General features: G+C 36.9%; 1 protein-coding gene across 1 annotated transcript in view; it reads right to left on the reverse strand.

Annotated features, from left to right (window-relative positions):
* LRCH1 (leucine-rich repeats and calponin homology (CH) domain containing 1) overlaps window positions 1-20392 on the reverse strand; it is a 172234-nt gene that overhangs the window by 57276 nt on the left and 94566 nt on the right. The window contains exons 2-8 of the mRNA XM_010583440.1: window positions 16661-16764; window positions 13065-13216; window positions 11406-11461; window positions 10967-11111; window positions 7689-7815; window positions 1503-1608; window positions 854-990 (exon numbers count right to left, since the gene is read on the reverse strand). Of these exons, the coding sequence (XP_010581742.1) occupies window positions 854-990; window positions 1503-1608; window positions 7689-7815; window positions 10967-11111; window positions 11406-11461; window positions 13065-13216; window positions 16661-16764 (827 nt within the window). The remainder of the gene's footprint in view (window positions 1-853; window positions 991-1502; window positions 1609-7688; window positions 7816-10966; window positions 11112-11405; window positions 11462-13064; window positions 13217-16660; window positions 16765-20392) is intronic.

A 20392-nucleotide genomic window follows, 5' to 3' on the forward strand; every position in this document is an offset into this window, starting at 1 on the left:
TTGAATAATTATTGTCCAAAATTAGTCAATAATGACATTTAATTCATCAGCATGTCCTTTATACTCTTAGTCACATTGTTTTTACTAGTGTCCAAGCATCTTTATGATGCATTTCACCTGCATTTTAGAATTTTTTTTCTTTAACTGCACACTTTAGCTCAAGCGCTTGCTGAAACTTGCTCTGTATTTTTTGAGTTTAGGAGCAGCATCACCATTGGTTATGAAAAGCATTTCTCCAATGTAATAAAAACTCTCAAGTATTTCAACAGCTGTCGATCCGGAACAATTGTAGCTTTCAGAGATGTAGTTTGAATCCACCGTCCAGTAAGTCAACAACAACAAAGTTGTCCTTAAGCAGCAAGCACAGGATGCATTCATTTATTATCATCATTTCTCAGCATGACCTACAGTTCAGGAGTTTGATTTCTTTGTGTATCACAACCTATAAACTTAGACTATAAAGTAAAATAAATTTCCCGTGGATTACATTCATAGAACCTTCTAGAAATGGGTTCTTATTAACAGAGAGAAAATTTATCCAGGAAGTTTCTCACTTCTCTTTTTCAAAATTATATACGTATTCCAACATTAAGTTTCATATGCAGACAGGGATGACAAAAATAAACAGGCAGCTAACAGTGGAAATCTTCTAGGCTCATGTTGGTTCAAGTGGTACACAGACTCATACACAGAACATAGGATATTTTCGATGTCTTATTTATATATCAACGAATAATGTCTGTGATGACTAAGTTCAGAAGCCTCTAATTGCAGAAGGTGACATTTTATAGGCTATAATTTGGTATCATCCACCCAATATTAAGGCACAGTTTAAATTGTAGATGTTACTTACTTGTGCTGGTGGAGACTGCAAAGGATTATTCTCAAGCAGTAATACTTGTAAGTGCACCATCTTTCTAAAACAAATTGGAATCACGAGCACTTTATTGCAGGAAAAGTCGAACTTTACCAAGGGAAGCTGTACTAGTTCTAAAAGTAACAAAAAAGAAAGAAGGTGTTATATCTGTATTTATTTTTGCCATAAAATAATAAAATATTTCTGAATAAACCTTCTTTTGCATTCAGGAAAAAATACAAACTCAGACAGGAATATGATCAACATTTACTCCATTATATACTGGGAAGTTAAAAGTGTTATTGTTATACAAGTGACAATAAATTTTAAAATAAATACTTTGAAGGTGGTTTTTTTTCCTGAAACTCAGCTGACAGTTCCCATACTGCATTCACAGGTACTTGTGCAATTTAAAAGATGCCTAGAATCATAAAGATAATTCATTTAAAAACCCTTACACACTGTTATTTAGTGAGTACCACTGAATGTTATATTCTACAAACTCAAATGGAATAAATTTGAACACAAAGCAATTGCTACTTTTTAATCATACTTACTTACATGATTAAAAAATACTTTCAAAATGTTAATGAAAAAAGAGCTACCGTAAAGGTATTAGGATTTTTTGTTTGTTGTTTGTTTTTACCTTGGGGTAAAACTTCGAGGTAATTTCTTCTGACATTCAGTTCTTTCAAAGATTTCAGCTGGCCTATCTGCTGTGGTAAAGCTGTGATTTCATTACAGCTGACATCCTACAGCAAAACAGTAATAATAGACATAATGAACTCTTGGCTCCTAAGTGTTAAATAACACATATGTGAAATTGTAGCTAATTTGCCATTACCATTGTAACATTTTATTAACCTGAAAACATGCAACCATCTGTGTCCTTTCTTCACAATGCAAAAACAGATACATGAGAAAATGTTTATACATTACCTAAAACCCAGAGCGAATTCTTATTTGGAGAGTAAGTTAATTTTGAAAGTCAATTTAATTTCTATAGAAACGTTCAAAACCATTTGCTTAAGACGTTCTACCTTTTTATTCTTAACTTTATTCACAGAAAGAACTCAGTACCATGATTATATAACTAAATATGCTTGGATAAAATGTAAAACTGCTAGTGTGTGGCTCTGACTTTTTAAAAAGGTTCTTGTTCTTCTGGAGGGAACATTAAACAAAATCTAAAAAAAAAAAAAGAAAGAATAAAAAAGAAAAAAGAGGAAACGCCAATAGCATTCTGTAATGATGCTCAGGAAAGGCACATGTTGGATTATCACATCACATAGTAGGCCATAATAAAATAGGACAGGTCTTGTTTACTATTACACAGATATTCAATATAGTATTGTAAAAGGTACTTTTTAAGTGCCTAGACAGGTTCTAAGTAGGTCTGATTTTGATGACTAAATACAACTGGTTTAATAATCTGGATGAAACTGGAACCCATCTTCATTTCAGCATTCCTAAAGGACTAACTGCTGTAAAGTTGAGTTGAAAGTATAAGGTCTGGCTAGATTGAGCATAATTTCAAGCAAATGTTTATATACGGTAGTGCAACCGTAATAAACAGTATACTTTAACACTATTGCTAATAAGAAACTGCTATGAATGTGTACTAAAGATCAACTTCTTAGATTAAGTCAGTCTAAAATGCGACAGTTTTTAAGATACTAGCTGTCATTTTTGCTGCTAAACAGTCTACACTCAATGTGAAATCAAAAGGACATTGAAACCTCTGCTTACATCCCAGGCAGCCTGTAAATTTGAGTAATATCCCGATTATGCTTCCATTTCTGCATTTTAAAAAAACGGAAACAGCATTTCATAGTATGAGAGCTACGTGTGGTAATGCCAGATTTTCCTGAACAGCCAATGGAATACTTTTAGGATGTTCACTCCTATTCTCTTGATTGTTTCAAATGGATTTATACAGTACCTGGGAGGTCTTAGACTACAAAATTTCTAGAACTCAGTCAGGTTTCCAAGTCATCTCTTTGAAGATAGTGTCTTTAATACTAGTCAAAAGCATTAACTCTCTATCTTCAAGCCTAAAAACCAGTTAACAAAGATGATAGTAAAAGCAAAATGTGATCTGGCAATGCTGGTCACTGTATCAGACAAGTTTCTCCTTGTAACAGAATCTCAGTGCTGCCAGAGCTTCCTTCCCTTGTCAAAACACAGTCAGGAAATTATTTTAGCTTTTAGACAAGGAAATTAAAAATCCCAGTTAATGAGTGCATCTTTTGCCCAAGTTGCCACAAAGTATGGTTAATTGCACTGTTCCCAGATAATTTATTTTTAAAGCTTTACTGTCCTATTTTTAATTTACACTTTAAACAACTTCATAATTAGATACTCAATTTTTAGAGCACAGAACTTAAAGTCACCTTGTGGCAGAGAAACTCTAGACCAAGTACACTTAACACACACACATCAGAACAAGTCAGGGAAAGAGACAGAGAAGGAAGGAAGGGGGGGGGGCGGAGGAAGAAAGAAAAAAAAAAAGCCTGGCAATGTGTAGCCTCAAAAACACGTCCACTTACAACCTTTCAAAACATCCTTATTAAGACTGATCTCTTATGCATTCACAAGATCTCTAGAGACAGTAGTATCCTTTATCCTGCTAAACACTGCAGTCCAACTTTTTTTTTTATTACTTTGCTTGAATAGCTGTGGAAAACAAAGACCTATAACATTATTTCTAGTTATACTTATGCTCTTGACTATTATTAGATTTCACGAGTGTGTATGTGACAGAGACAGTGTTTATCTTTCCCATTAGCCTGGCAGTAATGGAAGCAATACTATCAAAGTCGAATGCCTATGGTTTCCAGGCTAATATCTTTTAAAGGAACTACGCAACCAGCAGTTTGGAACTTCACTTCATGGACGTCTGCAGCCAACTGAAGTGCAAACACCTACTCAAGTTCCAAGGGGCTAGCGTTTGGTGAAGTTCAGGCTTGCATTAGTTTTATTTTGTTCTCATCAGTTATTCCATGTCCTGCCATGACAACACAATTTCTCCAGATTAGAGAAATGTATTTGAAGTTAACATTAATTCCTGTGGCATGAAGCTCAATGGCGTGAAAACAAATTAAAATCATCACCATTTGTTTTATAGTAAAGTTTAAATGGTCTTAAACCAAAAAAATTCAGCATAATATAAACAGAAAAATAAATATGGTACTCTGGCTCCATATAAACATATTTATTGACACACACACACACACACAGGAGTTGACCTAAACCACCCAAATTGAGGTAAACTTCCTCCTTACATCCATTTTAAAACTTGGGACTCCTGACTGAGCTGTTATTCCTAAAAAGCATGTGGATTCTGTCAGGGCTTGTGACATACAAGCCATACAGAATAGTAAAAAAGTTACAGGGTGCAGGAGCACATCGACCCTTTTAGGCAGCAGAAGGCAGCAGGTCCCACTTGGTCAGGCTGCTGGCCCAGATGTGGTGAACGAGGTGAAAGACCTAAATCTCAGTCGAGAGATTTAAAGGCTTCCAACCTGAGACAGGAGTGTCCCCGCGATGGAGAGGGCTGTTACCTGAAGAAGGCAGAAGTGCAATACTGCCTGGTAGGATGGAGAACAGAATTTGACCGTACATCCGATAGTTTCGGGTATAGCTACTGAAACACCTCTGCCCAATTTTATTTGATGGAAAATACATTTCAGATTATCTTCACACCAGTTTTGCACTCATCCTCCTGGCTGACAGTAGAGGTATAACCGAGTTACACAGCTGCAAATAAAAGTAGGTTTCCCAACCAAGTTTTGCAAATAATTCTAAGATATCCTGCAGGGAGAATAAATTGTATGTTGATGCCTGTAAGATAGCTGCCAGATGTATATAACCCAGAACCCTAAAATTTAAAAGAATACCTGAAAATTTACTGCATGTAATATCTAAGTCATTCTATGCTACAAGTATGAAATTTAAATAAATATATACACGTAATAGAAAAAGAACTGCCTACCCCGTTTTGGAGGAGAGGAGGGGGAAAAGCGGAGTTAGTTGGAAAGATCTGACCTAATTTGTAGCAAACTATGCTTACATCATTGTAGAGTGACTATAGAGGTAAAATTTGTTTCAACAGGTTAGATTAAAAATAAAAAAAATTAATCCATTTGCTATGTATACACAGATTTTGCTGCACGCAGCTTGTGAAACCCTTTGGGAACCTGAAGGCGCTTGGCAAAGTCCTAGTAATACAAGACCTGGATGCAGCCAGGTGGCACCCGTCACCGCGCAGGATGGATCCCCTGGGCCAGCTCAGCCCCAGCACTGGGTCCGTACCAAACCAACCCAGCCTTGCCCCAGGGCTGGGTCGTGGTGGTGCTTGGAAGCCCCACGCTATTCAGGCTGGCACTGCTCTCACACAGCTGAACGTTTTGTGCAACAACTGCAGTATGACTTAATCTTTATTTTTTTTTCTTTTTACTCATTTTACAACAATGATCACCTTATTATCTAAACTGCATTGTCTTACATATGCCAATACAGATCCTGGCTCTCAATCCTACCCCTATTTGCTTCTCCCAATACACGCACAGTTTAGTCATTTCCAGCTAAACAATGCAACTCTTTTCACTGCAAATGTACCAAACGCTCAAGGTGGCATCGAAAAAAGTAATCAGGTCATCTGAATAGCACCATGGCCAATTTAACAAAAACTTGTTATTCACTAACCCCCACCCCCTTCTAATCACAAAGAACTAGCATCAAACCTTCTTCAGCTTTCTTAATTCTTCTAACCTACCAAAGTGATATGTTGCTATAGCCTCTCATGAAATATTTTTAGAGCAGGAATTGTTGTGTTCTTCATGACAAAGAGTAACACTGAAGTTATACTGTAACTGGAAAGCAATATGAAAATCCAGTATTCCAGGTGTTAATTTAAACATATGATTGGTTTAAAAAACCCAAACCAACCCTAACTCCTTTAAGTATAATCTACATTGATTTTCAAGCTTTTAGTTTTTTTACTTTTCAAAATTCTAAAATAAGGATAAGGGCTACTATTAAGCTGTGTACAATCTCTTACTAATAAATGAAACACTTCCAGCATCAGCAATGGTAGTTCACCTTATTGGGAGGGTTCAAACTTGAAATTGGAGAGCAAATTAGATAAGAAAGCACTTCAGCAGCTCTTTACTGAAAATATTATCACAGACCTCAGTTAATACAAAGAAAACAGGTGATTTTGACCAGACAGAATTAGGCCAAGTCTTTCAATTATTTCACGAGCACCCCACCACTAAGCTGGGCCACATTTAACCTAGAAGCAATCAAGAGCTAACAGGTTCCAATCACTTTTTATTATCTCTTCAGTCATTCTATCCCCTAAATTAGGATGTGTTTAATACAGTTCAACTTTAATGATATATAAAACTGGAACCATAACCTTTTATTGAATCTATTTTCAGCACAAAAGAAACAATGCTATAGGCTAACACATTTTTTTTGAAGGTTAATTAAATCAAAACCATTTCAGTAATCTAATTAAACCCATCACACACACACACAAATTATAACATTTGATAAGATAAATTAATAATGCTCACCAAACACAACAAACTTGGTAGTCTTTAGCTCAGGTATAACCCAGAAAGGAAAAGGTAACTGCCCCCCCCCCCATCCTCATCAACAGCCACATCAGTTGTAATAAATAATAGAGGCCTGATATCACAGGATGCTGTACAAAAAGAATACTAGAAGGAAAAAAGCCCCAAAGTTGCCACTTCACTCCACATATGAAGAACCAGTAGCAGGACTGGGGCCTAAAGCAAGGTCAGCTCAATTTCTGTAACATAGTTTAGTAGAGGGACTACAGTTATAAAAATAGTAATATGATAAGCAGGCACTTTCAGATACCGAAAAGATGTGCAAGATAAAGCTGTCAACAGAGATATCAGCAGTTGGAAGAAAGTTCAAGTATCATTGTTTTACGATGCATAAATTAGCAGCGTCAAAATGTAGTTTATTTGTCAATTTGTATCTTAAGAGGTCAAGGTGAACAGAAATTACCAGAAGACCTAACACATATGCCATAGAGAATTCAGAGCCTCAGCCTACAATATACAAAAGAGGAAGAGAAAGGGAGAGGAAGGGAAGCATTCTCTTATATACATTTTCCACACACAAAGTTTAAATAAAACATGTCCAATTAAATTAATTTTAAGTTAAGGTACCAAATAATTTTTGCCTTTTCAGATTCTCATTTACTGGACAATACGTTACAGATGATCTACTGCTTGCAGAAACAGTAGTTGTGTGGAAAGCTTTGAAAACAAAAGGAATGTAATCATTTTGTAAATCTGTTTAGATGGGTGTTCCAGGAAAGGAAGGTCTTATGGCAAAAATAGTGAAATAAAATGAAAATAAACTGATAAGTCTCCCTAGTGGAATGCAGTGTGGCAAGCAGATAGTAACAACAGAGAGAAAGGACGCAGAAGGGGAGGATGCTCCAGAGGGGATACAGCTTGCAGAGCCTGATGCCAGAACTAGGAACTTGGTACAGCAAAACAGGGAGCCAGTGCGGGTGGTGACTAAAACTGGTAAAGATGATGAACTTAGAAGCTGAGTTTTGAACGAACCAAGGGCAGTGATGTTGTTTAGAAGGGTCCCGAAGAACATAAAAGAAACTATTATTGTGTTACTACTCAACACACTCGAGAAGTTCAGAAGTTAATTTTTTAACCTGTATTATAGTATTATGCATTTGTTCAAATGTATTTGCAAAGTGAATTTTACTGTTTCCAGTTAAATACAAATGAAGTCAAAATAAAAAATAAAAAAAAGTTCATTAACATACCAGTTCCATTAACTGTTTTAGTTGACCTATCTCTTCTGGAAGGGAACCTAGCTTATTGTTACTTGCAATTAAGACTTTTAGAGGAAGACCACACAGGCAAGCTGGCAAAGAAGAAAGCTGATTTCGACTGCAACAAAACAAAAAACAACAACCATTAAAACCACCAGTGATGTTCTACTGTATACTCACATAAAGTCTGAGTGTTGTAAAATTCCTTCATTTTCATGGGTCAGATTTTATGCAGATAAAAATCTAAATTTTTGAATGGCAATCATTAAGAAAACACTTGCACATCAAAAATATCTGCATTACTGACTAAATACTGTGGAATGTTTAGTACTGTGGAATTTACCACTCCGGAAAAAAATGCATTATATCAGTTTAATAATATTGTAACAAGACTAGTTGTCACCTAGAACAGCTGTTTCCCTTTCTAACGAATACAGGAAAGTCAACCAAGACAGTATTTTGCAAGTATTTAAACATTCCTATGGTTTCATGTGGCAGTATAGTGGATGTCTTTTGTTCCAACTGAAAGACAAATAAGTAAATTACAGATAAAATGGTTATTTTTTCAATTCCTTTAAAGCACGCTTATAGTTGAAGATTAGTTGATACTTGTTGTTCTGTGATTCTATGATATTAACCCAGGTAAATATAGCGAAAGATTCTGGGACCTTCAATGGTTCGTTTCTTTCCAAGACTCATATTAAGCCATTTTATCTCTCTCTCACTTTTTCCCAAAATTGGTAAAACAACTTTAAGTGATTGACATGTGCCATTTTATTCTTCATACCACATTTCAGGGCGGGGGGGGGGGGGCAGCAGGGAAGAGAGAGAGATTTTCATTTACAGGAGTTGCAAGGAAAGGCAAAATTTGGTAGAAAACTTTCAAGAGATTCAGGTTCTCATTCTAGTAACAATTACTCAGGAAGCTAGAACTTAAAGATGACAAATGCCATGACGCTTTATGATCTCCAGATGATTAAAAACATTAATTTCTTGTGATTTGTGGATCAATTCCCAGAAGAAACTTTAAGATCAACAGAATAACATGTTAACTACTGTCTTTTCTAGAATACCTGAAGGTTTTCTTAAATATAACTTTTTCTTTTTTATGGGTATTAACCTGTAGGAAAACAATGAACAGTAACTTAAAGTGGCATCCCAGTAAGAACCATTTAGTTAGCTTCTGCATGACTGTTAAGGCTCTGGAGAACAAACATGCATGACTGAACTCTGAAAACAGATGGCAAAAATTGTCCTGCGTGATTTCGGTAAGAGTTGCAACACTGAATTGAAACAAAAGGAAACAAAAAAAAAAATCAAAATTCCACAAGTCTCAAAATATTTCTTCTTCAACCGCCAATCCCATGGTCTGCTACAAAGCTGCATATAAAGACGTATATTCATGCTCAATACAAGAGTCTCAAAACGTTTTACAAAGCAAACCATCATCATCTCTCTGTTAGACAGGCCAGGAGACAGACAGGTATTAAATAACAAATCCAAGGATATTAAAAATGAGAAATCCAACTGCTAACGAGCAGTAGTTGAAAAAAAGAATCAATGCTTATTATGGAGTCAGGATTCTCAATTCTAGTGTCTTTACAGAAGACCAAGACACAACTTATTCTAAAAAATAAGTAGAAATAATTTTTTAAGTTCTAAAGAACTCAAATTGAGGAAGCCTGGAATCTAAAAAAGTTACACTATGAAGCAGATCAGACACCAAAACAAAAAAAAATTAAGTAAAAATAATTTTTAACTTCTACAGAACTCAGAAGCAACCCACTAAGAGATAAGGAACAACACATAACCAGGGCAAGTAAGTAATAAAGCATCATTAGTTTAAAAGTAATTTCTTTAAATGAAACATGAACAGTATCTAGCAAGGCCCAAAGACCATGTGTATCTCTTGGCAGCACTTTTTAATTCTATTTAACATATGGGCTTTGCTGGTAATGGGCAGAAAAATATGAATTTTAAATCTATAATATTTTTCTTGCCAAAAAGCAACACGGTTAAAAAGTCAAGGATGTATTTCCTCTGTCTACAGACCGCTTACTCTGTTCAACTAACAAGGGGGAAGGGCACACCCAAGTGAAGAGGAGATTTTAAACTGAGGGAAATGACCTTACTTAGCAAAACCTGAAAAATTTCCTTTTATTTTGTCTAATTTACTGTGATACATGATATTAACTCTGTAACTATTCTGGTTTTGTGGTGAGTCACACAAATTCCATCACTACATTAAGTTCTAATTGAGTTCATTCTAATTCCTAAATTTACTAAGATGTTTTATGTAAACTTAATAATTGAATCCAGTCTTAATTTCTTTATATATATCTAACAAACACTATTTCAAAATTTCAGGTCCTATTCCTTACATGTGCGCAGATACTCAGGACACACTATTCTGTTTCGATTTTTAGAGCCAAAATTAGTGTTTCACGGTGACCAAAACAGCAGTACAACAACAATACAGGCAGGCTTGACAAACATCCTCAGTGTTTACAAAACTGATAACAAGCCTTCATATCTTGAATTTAAAAGCCCAAGAGCCACTTTGCCCCCTGCTGAAACCTCATTCTCGCAAAGACCAGATTATTACACCTTCACTGTTACGGTTTTTACATACTTAACTGCAAAGAAACCTCCACACCTTGTCCCAACTGGGAAAGTGCTGACATGCCCTCTCTCAAAAGCAAATATGCATTCACCTGCACTTTAACCAGTAGCAATTCCCTACACTGATTAGTATTCACACGCACTTTTCATTGAAAAGAGACAGAGGTGCCTAATTCTTTGCCCTTTTCTCCTAAAAAAAGGCAGTAACTATACTTCTTGCACAACCAGAGGATACTAGTGATAAAGTATCACGCTTTTCCTCTCCATTCCCCACAAAACCCCAACATTAATCCTCTGTCCCTCCATCTTTTTAACTACAAAAAGTATGTCAAGTTTCACAAAATCTATCATCAGAAGGGAATTACAAGAATCCGACTGTGCTGAGGTGATTAGCATACTGAATTTGCTAGAAGAATAAGGGAAAGAAAGGGATTAATATTACTTGGTCTTTCTTTAAATAATTAGTTTTACATTTTGGCCTTACAATGCCTTCATACAGAGCTGTATCTATAGCCAATACGTTTTTGCATTACCGCTTCCAATAAAATGAAAAATGTAGTGAGTTGTTCCAGAAACACATAAAGTACAGACAAAAAAAGCTTTACACATTTGCAAATAAACAAAAAACGTGGCAAAGTTAAACTTACCTCAGATTTAAGTAAGTTAGCATTTGCAAGTTTACTATGGCATCTGGGATAATTTTAATACAATTGTGGTATAGATTTAGTGTTTCCAGTGACACAAAATGGCACAACTCCGTAGGAACCTCAGTTAATCTATTCTTGGATAAATCTGAGAAGAGAAAAAAAGAAAGTACATTTTTTGAACCATCAGAAAGACATACTTTGAAAAGCTACGCTTCTTTATTAAAATGAATGAATAAATGTAATCCTACAGTGAGACAGCAAATTAAGCCAATGTTTTTATTATGCAAAATAAAACTAGTGCTAACCTTTACAATCTTGAAATGGAACAGACTGCGTATAAGAGAGCAAACATTCAATTAAAATTTATTTGGTCTAATAAAAAGTAATTATTTGCAGGACTCAATATGATGAGGAAATACTTGCAAAAAGAACCAAGTACAGATTCCAAAGCTCATATAATATACCCAAAGATCTAGCCGATACACAGCTAGACATCTGCAAATAATGATAGTGTTTAGAGAAAACAAACAAGGATTATATCTTTAATTTCTTCAAGTATTAAAGAAAAAGTTCTTTGGGTAACTCTTCAGACTGATCTGTATTTCCTAGATCTCAATCAATTATGAAAGAATGTTACCTATAACAATGGTGAAGACCTTCAGGAATGGATTTGATATAAGTACATACAAGAAAACAATGATGGATTCCAATCCCCCAAGCGAGCGCTTGTAACCACAGAACAAAAGCTTTTGATTTTTGACCAGTTATTCATTCTTTATTTCTAATTTTACGCACACAGACACAAAGGAAAATCAGTAGGAAGAAATGTTACTGAGCTTTGTTTCTTAACTACTGGAGTATGAAAAATGAGGTATCATAATACTGATGTGAGCTCGAGTCATAAAATAATAATGCATGCCAGCGTTCAACTGAATTAACTGGGTTTAAAGAAATGTTTAAACAGCGTTGCAGAACAAACATCTCTTATCATCAGAAACCGCACAAATGCCGCCTACCCGTACCATCAGATGGATAACCTGACTTGAAGAATGGTGACCCGTTTTAAGTTGAAGGAACAGGAATGTACCTAGGCAAAAAGTGATATATCTGACGGGAAGGATACAAGGAAAAAACAGAACTTAATGATCTCCTCACTTCTTCAGCGCTGCTATTTTAAGGCTCCTCCCTGATCCTTCAAAGCTTATTTTGAAGCTTACTTTCTGCGTAAAGGGAAAAACAGCCAAAGTATAGCAGATACATTTCCAGAGCACTGATGATCCAACTCCCCTTTAGGGCCATAAAGCAATATTTTTGCTTTTGTGAACAAACAGGCAGAAGCCCAAAGATCTTTTTAACTTCCTTTGCAGTTCCAGACTCATCAGTTTGCCGTGCAGAGGCACAGCTTGAGTTCAAAACTATCGTCAGTAGGAAGGTTTTATCATTTTTATTTTTGTTCCTGCCTCCTGCAATGCGAGCTGAAATTCAGCGCGCTCTATTCCCCTTATCAGCTTCCACTTTGCTTCACGTCATTGCTTCCAAGAAGTTGGTTTAATTATTCCATCCTCTACCAAGACAACAGCAACGGCCTATGGATGCAGTCCTGCTGACCCACACAGCAGCACGGTTGCATCGAGCACCTCAACCAAAATTATTCACTTCTAAGTTACTATACAACAGCAACGCTTGAACTGCTTTGCTTTCTCTTACCCGGCTTTGATGGCAGTTAGAGGCTGCATTATCTCAGCTTCTCCTTCCCTTCTGCCATCAAACTAAAGCATTCCCTATTTGAATGAATGTTATTACTGTTTCAAAGGGGGAGAAAGCTCTTCAGTGTTCCTCTGTTTTAGTGCTTTAATCCTCTACTGTTTTCTATTTATCATGAGAACACTTGTTTACTAACATGGCATTCCAAAAAAAATTACCACTGGTTCCCTCTCCTGCTTCCTTCCTAGCTATGTTTATTATCAAATATTAACAGAGCACTGCTACGCTATAACTTTTTGAAACGTGCAGGGGACCTTCATACTTTACAATTTGATTGCAAAGAAAACCTTCCCTTTTTTAAACCACACTTTTCTGCGGTGACGTTGCCACCTACGCGCTGCTCGTTTCCTCCTTCAAAGGGGAAGGAGCAGCAAGATCCCGAAGAGCGAGCTCAACTTTAGACCAAGGTGCATGGCACTGGTGGTACATGGAGAGTGACACCTCATCCTTCGTCTGATCCTCCTCAAGTGATACATGGATCAAAAACTGGGAACACAAAAACATTACTTCTTCTCAAGCTACTAAAACTGCAGCCCGCCACCTTGACTCCATCTTCACGCCTGTTCTCATTTGCCTTCACATCGAATAAATCGGACTGTTGCCACAACATTTGACTTACCCTTGAAAAATTCTAGTACCTCAAAAAAAGAGGAACAGCAACTAGACTGACCCTGCTCCTATAACAGACATTACTATGACGGTAAAATGCTTTTTAATTTTTTTTATTTTGTTACTATCCTTTGCTCTCAAGGACTTTAACTCTGTTAATCTGAAGAAGGACAAAACAAAAAACCCGCAGATGATAACAAATTCCCTCCTGTCATCCTCAGGACCATGGGTTATAGGACACGCTACGTACACAACAAAGGAATTCAAGAATTAACTTACAGCAAAAGGAAGCCAATTATTTGTTATTTTCTAGTTATCACAGTTTAAGATCACTTCAACACTTGTATCTATTGTTGCTTCCTAAATAATAAAAAAAATAATTCTATTCACAGTATAAGGCAAAAGAATAAAAACTATACGTTTTATTTAATACCATTGTAACATAATTTAATAGAAAAAGCAGAGGTTTGCTACTATAATTTACTGATAAGAGGTATCATTAATACCAAATCTGAATGTCTTTGAGAAACAGAGTACTAGAATGGAGTCTGACATACAGAATGCTCATCATATTTTTGAAGCAGTGGAAATAATTTTTGCCAAAAAAAAAAAAAAAAAGACTTCCCTGATCAAATGGAAGCAAAAGAAGAAAAGAGATTGTTTTTATTTAATCCTAGAATGAACGTGAGCTGCTGAACACGATGCAGCTGTGAAGAAAGCCTAGCGGCTTTCAGCTGTCTCTGAAAATTCCATACAGACAAGCACACCTTCAGAAATGAAAACAGCCTGCATAACAATTTTATACTGTGTCTTAAAAGCATTTATAAACATGTACAGAAACCTCTGAAGTTTATGTAATTATTTTGATATTACTTTATAGGAAGGTACTTTTGCCTCAAATTACTCCATCTTACAATGAGTCTGTATATACTTCAGGTTTACTCTGATATTTAAGTTCTAGAATAAAATACAAGGGTTAAGCCTTAACGAAACTGCAGAACCTTTTGAACCTACTGAGAAAAACAGTACACATGTATCTTGTTTCTGTCACAATTCAAACTTCCTGAAAAATATTTTGCAAAGGCTTTCTTGGGTTCATTATTCGGGGAAAAAGAATAATGAAAAAACTAAAATTTTACACAACTTCTGAAAATATTTTTAAAATATGGAAATCATTAGTTGGCAGACCTTAACTTTCTTATTGTGATTTTTTTAACTCTACACTTCCCAAATCACTAAGCTACACATCCCCCTTGCTTCATTAATTTGAAGACTAATACTTCAGGTTAATTAATAATAATGAAGTTACTGTACAGACTAGCTTTTGCTACAGAAATGGAAATGAACAGAGGGATGGAATTTGCTGGTGCTTAAAGGAATTTTGATTAATTTGCTTATACTATCTAACACAAAGGAGATGTAACAAATTAATGAATCTATGATGGCAGAAGTCCATTTCATGGACCATTGCCAAGATGGCATAGGTAGGTTTCACCTGAGGTGACTATTTCCCATAACTTCCAGTATGAAATAGGTGACACAAATATCAACAAATATGGGGGGGAGAGGCCATGTGCTGGAGCGAGCTTTTTGTTTTAAATGCAATACACTATTCATTCATTATTTCTGACATCCAAGACATTTTCAAACTACATCTGGCTTCACTTCAACTTTTCCTGCCAAGAACAAGTTTGCTAAAACTCCAAAATAAAGTAACTGAACACAAAAAAATAAGCAAGCCAGTTTAGAAAAATATTAGATGGAATCTTGATCTTTAACAGAGTCAGCACAATTCTGGCCCAATGACATGGCTTTTGTACGAGAAATGTTACTATGCTGGAAGCTAGGCAGGAACTACACAAAATAAGCACTTCCTTAGCTGGGAGCGAACAATAAGAAGCAAAAAGTTCAGACTAGTAAATAAGCATTTAACAGAAGACTCCAAGCCTTGTTCGGTGACTGGCACACTGCACGGTCAGGGTCCACGCTGCCATCACGCCAGTGAAAACTGACCCCATCCGCTGCCGCTATACCTATATACATAGGGTAGAACACTGCCACTGCAGAAACCAAAATGGCATTGTCAAAAGAACCAGAATAACACTAGAAGTCATATAGTTACATTTGTTTCAGTAAAGTTACCAAGGTGCTCCACTTTTCCTACCTTCCAGTTATTAATACATTATTAAATAGTGGTTATTAATACATTATTAAATAAAAATCGCAGACTATTCACAGGAGAGCTAAACAATTTAAGCCTTTAAGTCAGAACAGCAGTTCATTAAATAAATATGCATATGCACTACTACATCACAAATCTTACCCAAGAATTTTAATGAAAGCAGTTTACTAAAAAGCAGTGATTTACAATTTTCAGATTATAGAAAAATTCACTATAAATTGATATTTCTAACATACAAACCTACAACAGATGAAAGTTGGAATTATGCAAGTAAGTATCTATCCACCGTTGAGAAGGAAATTTTATGTGTGTGTATATTTATATATATATATATAAAAAAATGAATATCTATATTTGATATGGAGTTCTGAAATCAAGAAATTGCAAGGTAAAAAAGCCACCCAAACGACCTTAACTCCAGCCACCAAGTTCCTATTTTTGTACTCTTCAGCACATACTGCATAAAAGACAGGAATTATTTTGAAGAAGCTATTTGCATTTGTACTAAGAAACCATTCAAGGTATTCAAATGAGATGTCTGAATTGGATTTGACAAAGAATTCAAGCAATTCACTGTAGGAGCCTAAAAAAATAGTAAGTTCAACCCTAATTTCACAGGAAAATTATGCAAATAAGAATGCTAGGAAATACATAAAGAAGTCTATATAGGACACAACTGTATGGAGCTTTACCTTTTATACTATAAGTTACCCATATTTTTGTTAGGCTTTTAAGAAGCCTGTATTTCCATATTAGCTAGGTCTATCTTCACTGATAATTGAAGCCACAAACTGATGGCACTGTATCTCGGACAACTTTTGAAATATCTATTTAAGTGCACTTCAGACCTTTGCCAACACTGTATCCCACCCATACTCGCCTTGGCAAAGAAGGCAAGTGATGTATTATCAATGTAATTGTGCCCATCAGAACCAAATAGTCAGTGCTCTCTAATGAAGCAATTACTTCATTCTAGCCTTTACCCAATTTTTCCCCCTAAATGGTAGGAAAATGCATCATTCTATAGACAAATGCTACATATTAGTCATGAAAACAGTCATATAGTCATGCAACTATAAAGTGGTATATACTTTTACGATATGCCCTACAACTTGTCATTATCTCGCATAGCGGCATACCTTGTCTCGACTACTTGCCCTCTCTATCTGCCAGTATCGATGAACAATGCCCTGGATGTACAGCAAGCTTTTACTGTAGTCAGCAACTTCTACCGACGGTGACGCTACACGAACAAAAAAGAGGCAGCAAGGACCTCCACCGACTCTGGCATCAAATGCATTCTGGTTTGTACATGACAATTATGCCACAAAGAATGCATGGCATTTCTTCACTAAGAGACATTTCTATTTATTTAGCAGACAGAAGGACAAGTAACAGAAGACAAAGAATGCCCAATAAAGTAAAAACAATTCTGCTTCTGTATAAGGAAAAAAAAATGTAACATAATAGTGCATGGACTCAAGGTTTTCCATTCTGAAACTACAGCTTGTACCAGATTGAGAAAAAAGTAGCGCCAATGCTGATTCCCAAGAAAGTCATCATTACTGATGCAATAACATATAACAACAACATTTAGACACTGATCAACACTATGGAGTCTAGATGTACAACTGCTGACTCAAAACATGTAGAAAGTGCATCTATCCCAGGCAGCTGGCCATAAAAATGTACAGATGTTGCAAGAAAAATATTTTGAACAGGTTATGAAGTGACTCTGCTGTTTCACACGCTTGCTAAGCAGTACTTTTTGGAGCACTGTCAGCATATTTTCCTTTTCCATCTGTCTCCCTTTGTTAATTTAAGAATTAACATTAAAAATCTCCACCTCAAAGCCACAGACAAATTAAGATTGCACTACAGGTGTAGCAAAATTCAAAGTGCTCATACATGTACTTTTGTAGCCACTTTTCTTATCATTACTGTGATTTAACACATTAAAAGTTTCTCCTCCTCCACCGTGTACGTGAGTTCTCTGATTCTTCCCTATGCCATGTCTTGACATAGCATTATAATACATGGGCAAGTTAAAGAGCTAACACCAGCGATACACAACACAATGCCGTCTTCTCATGGCACTGATGGCCAGAATGAACCTAATTTATTACTTGTCATAGTAACAACTGTACTAGTGATCATACATATTCACCACAGTTACCAGAGGGGACCTAAATGTGAGGTTTAGGGGGAGAAAAAAAAAACCAAAACCAAACCCCCCAGGGCTGAAGGAGACCCACTGGCTGAGCAGAGGAATCTCGCAGAGGCATCACCACTAGAGGGGGACCTCATCCCACCGACTTGGCCGACACCCTGCCACCGTGGTCTTCTTCTGGAGACCATCCACAGCGTATGAAAAGGACAGAAATAGGCAGGTACACTTTACAACCCCCCCGCCCCAGCACTCCTGTGAACCTACTGCCCACCACAATTTTCAAAATATGACAAATGAGGGTACTCACTTGCAACCATTCCTGCAGGAAGCAAATATATACGCTGATTTCTAACGGGGTCAAGCCCTTACCAAAAAAAAAAAGTCTATTCTGATATAGTCACATTGAAGGATTTTTCCCCAACCTTCCCTCGGATGATGTAAGAATCTGAGGTATCCTTGAGCTCTCTGTAGTACAGTAATAGCAACATTTGGCCTATTTCAGACAAAAGTGGAATTAAAAGTTAGATGATACAAAGACCCTGCTCACAAACTCATTCCACCCCAACAACCCTCATCTACTCTACTTCACCCATCACTCCGTTATGGAATGCATCACTTACTTTGCCACAGTGCCCTGTAACCTCCCGATAAAGCACAGCCAAATGTAAGAAACGTGCATCCTACATTTTGTCTCTGGTAGTGCACTGGCTAGCCTGAAGTAATCCAACAGCATAAGCTAGCTCTCCCAGACACCAACACTTTGAGCAAATGTCACTTCAGGGTCTTTTAATTCATCTGTGTGAAATAAGGGTGGGGGAAGAAAGGAGCAAAACGGTAGCACATTCTTATGATTAGTTCTGTGGCACACTAATTCCAAGGAGACAAAGGAAATTTCTCTGCAAGAAACATGCACAAAACAGTATCACAAGCCTGGAAGAAGAGAAGGTTAATACAGCAGTCTGCCTCGTTATTGTACCTGCCTTTAGGTGGCAACATAAACCATCCAAATTTCTCCTTTATCTTCTATTTCTTTCTCTTTAGGACAACAACATTTCGGGGTTAAGATAGACAGAAAAAGTGGTTCCAGAGGAGGCTGTTTACATACTGAAGATGAACCTGGTGTGGAAGTGTATGAAGCTCCCAGAAAACATACTGTGAAACAACCGGATTCTTCCTGCAGATCTCCACGTAGGTATGAACAGGTCTGGACCGTGGTGGGTCGATCTTGGCTGGCCACCAGGTGCCCACCCAGCTGCTCTGTCACTCCCCTTCCTCAGCAGGACACGGGGGAGAAAACACAGTGAAAAAGCTCGTGGGTGGAGGTAAGGACAGGGAGAGATCACTCACCAATTACCGCCACAGGCGACACGGACTCAGCTTGGGGAAATTAATGTGTTGCCGATTAATAACAGAGTAGAAGAGTGAGAAATAATAATAAAACTAAAACCGCCTTCCCCCCACAGCTGCTGTGTGAGAAAGCATTTTTTTTACCTTTTCTTAACTACGTTATCACAGAGGTGTGACCAGCATCGCTGATGGGCTCAGCTTTGGCCAGTGGTGGGTCCGTCTCGGAGCCAGCTGGAACTGGCTGTCGGACACGGGGCAGCTTCTGGTGTCTTCTCACAGAAGCCACCCCTGCAGCCCCCCTGTTCCCAAAATCTTGCCACATAAACCCAAACACTTGTATCATGAGATGGGGGGGAAAAAAAAAAAAAAAAAAAAAAAAATCAAACAGCAAACACCTTCCATCAACAGAATGGCCTTTAATAACATGTGGTATGAACCCAGTTCATGGGCCATGAAGCATTCCTCCTTCTCCCACGCCTTCCGCACAAGAGGGAGGATACAAGTCATTAATTTTGACTCCGTAATAAACAACCAACCCTAAGAAGGATCAATGGATTGTACCATTCCAATTTTGTACTAGTTGGCCTCAGCAGGACTTAAATCTTTCAGTTGTTTTCTCACAGTAGCAGTAAGAAGAAATGTTCACCCAACTCTAAGAACTTGAATAAGAACAGTTCACCGTTTTCAGTCTTTATATTAGGTTATGGAGAGCACTGGAGGAATAAAAACTGAAGTGTTCACATCATACACTATCCAGCTGAACATCTTTACTGTATCAAACAATATTTCAGTCATCTGCCTGAATTGTTCATACTGGCACATGAAAGGAAATTTGATAGTGAACACCCACCCACCATATGAAAGCAGAACCTTCGCTGGGTCCTCTGTGGAAACAAAAACTAAAAGTATACCTTGATACCGAAAAGTCCTCAAGATTAGCTTCAGCCATCACAGATACAGTTTAATTATTAGCATGGAATGCTGTGAGATAAGATAAACTGTGGACTGTAAGGGGACTTCCAGGTATATTAGACACTTCTCACAAGACTTAGACTTGGATTATGAAATTCTTTTCTGAAAGAAGAATAGTGACCACAGCTTCCACCAAATTCAAAACTAAAGTTCAAAAAGATGTAAACTGCGTACATGTGTATATAAACACACAAGCACACAACTTTATTTCAGTCAAGCAACTTACTTCCACCTATTGGAGAACAGGGAAAGATGTGAAACAAAAATGTGAATTACATTCTATCCCAAAGATGGTGCTGGATCCCTGCAAGGACGTACTCTATTGTCTTCTATTATGAATCTCTTGTTTCAGCCACAGAGATCTCCTTTCTTAAAGCTGTCT

The sequence above is a fragment of the Haliaeetus leucocephalus genome, unplaced genomic scaffold (assembly GCF_000737465.1).
Source record: "Haliaeetus leucocephalus isolate CR32 unplaced genomic scaffold, Haliaeetus_leucocephalus-4.0 Scaffold897, whole genome shotgun sequence".
Classification (NCBI taxonomy): Eukaryota; Metazoa; Chordata; class Aves; order Accipitriformes; family Accipitridae; genus Haliaeetus; species Haliaeetus leucocephalus.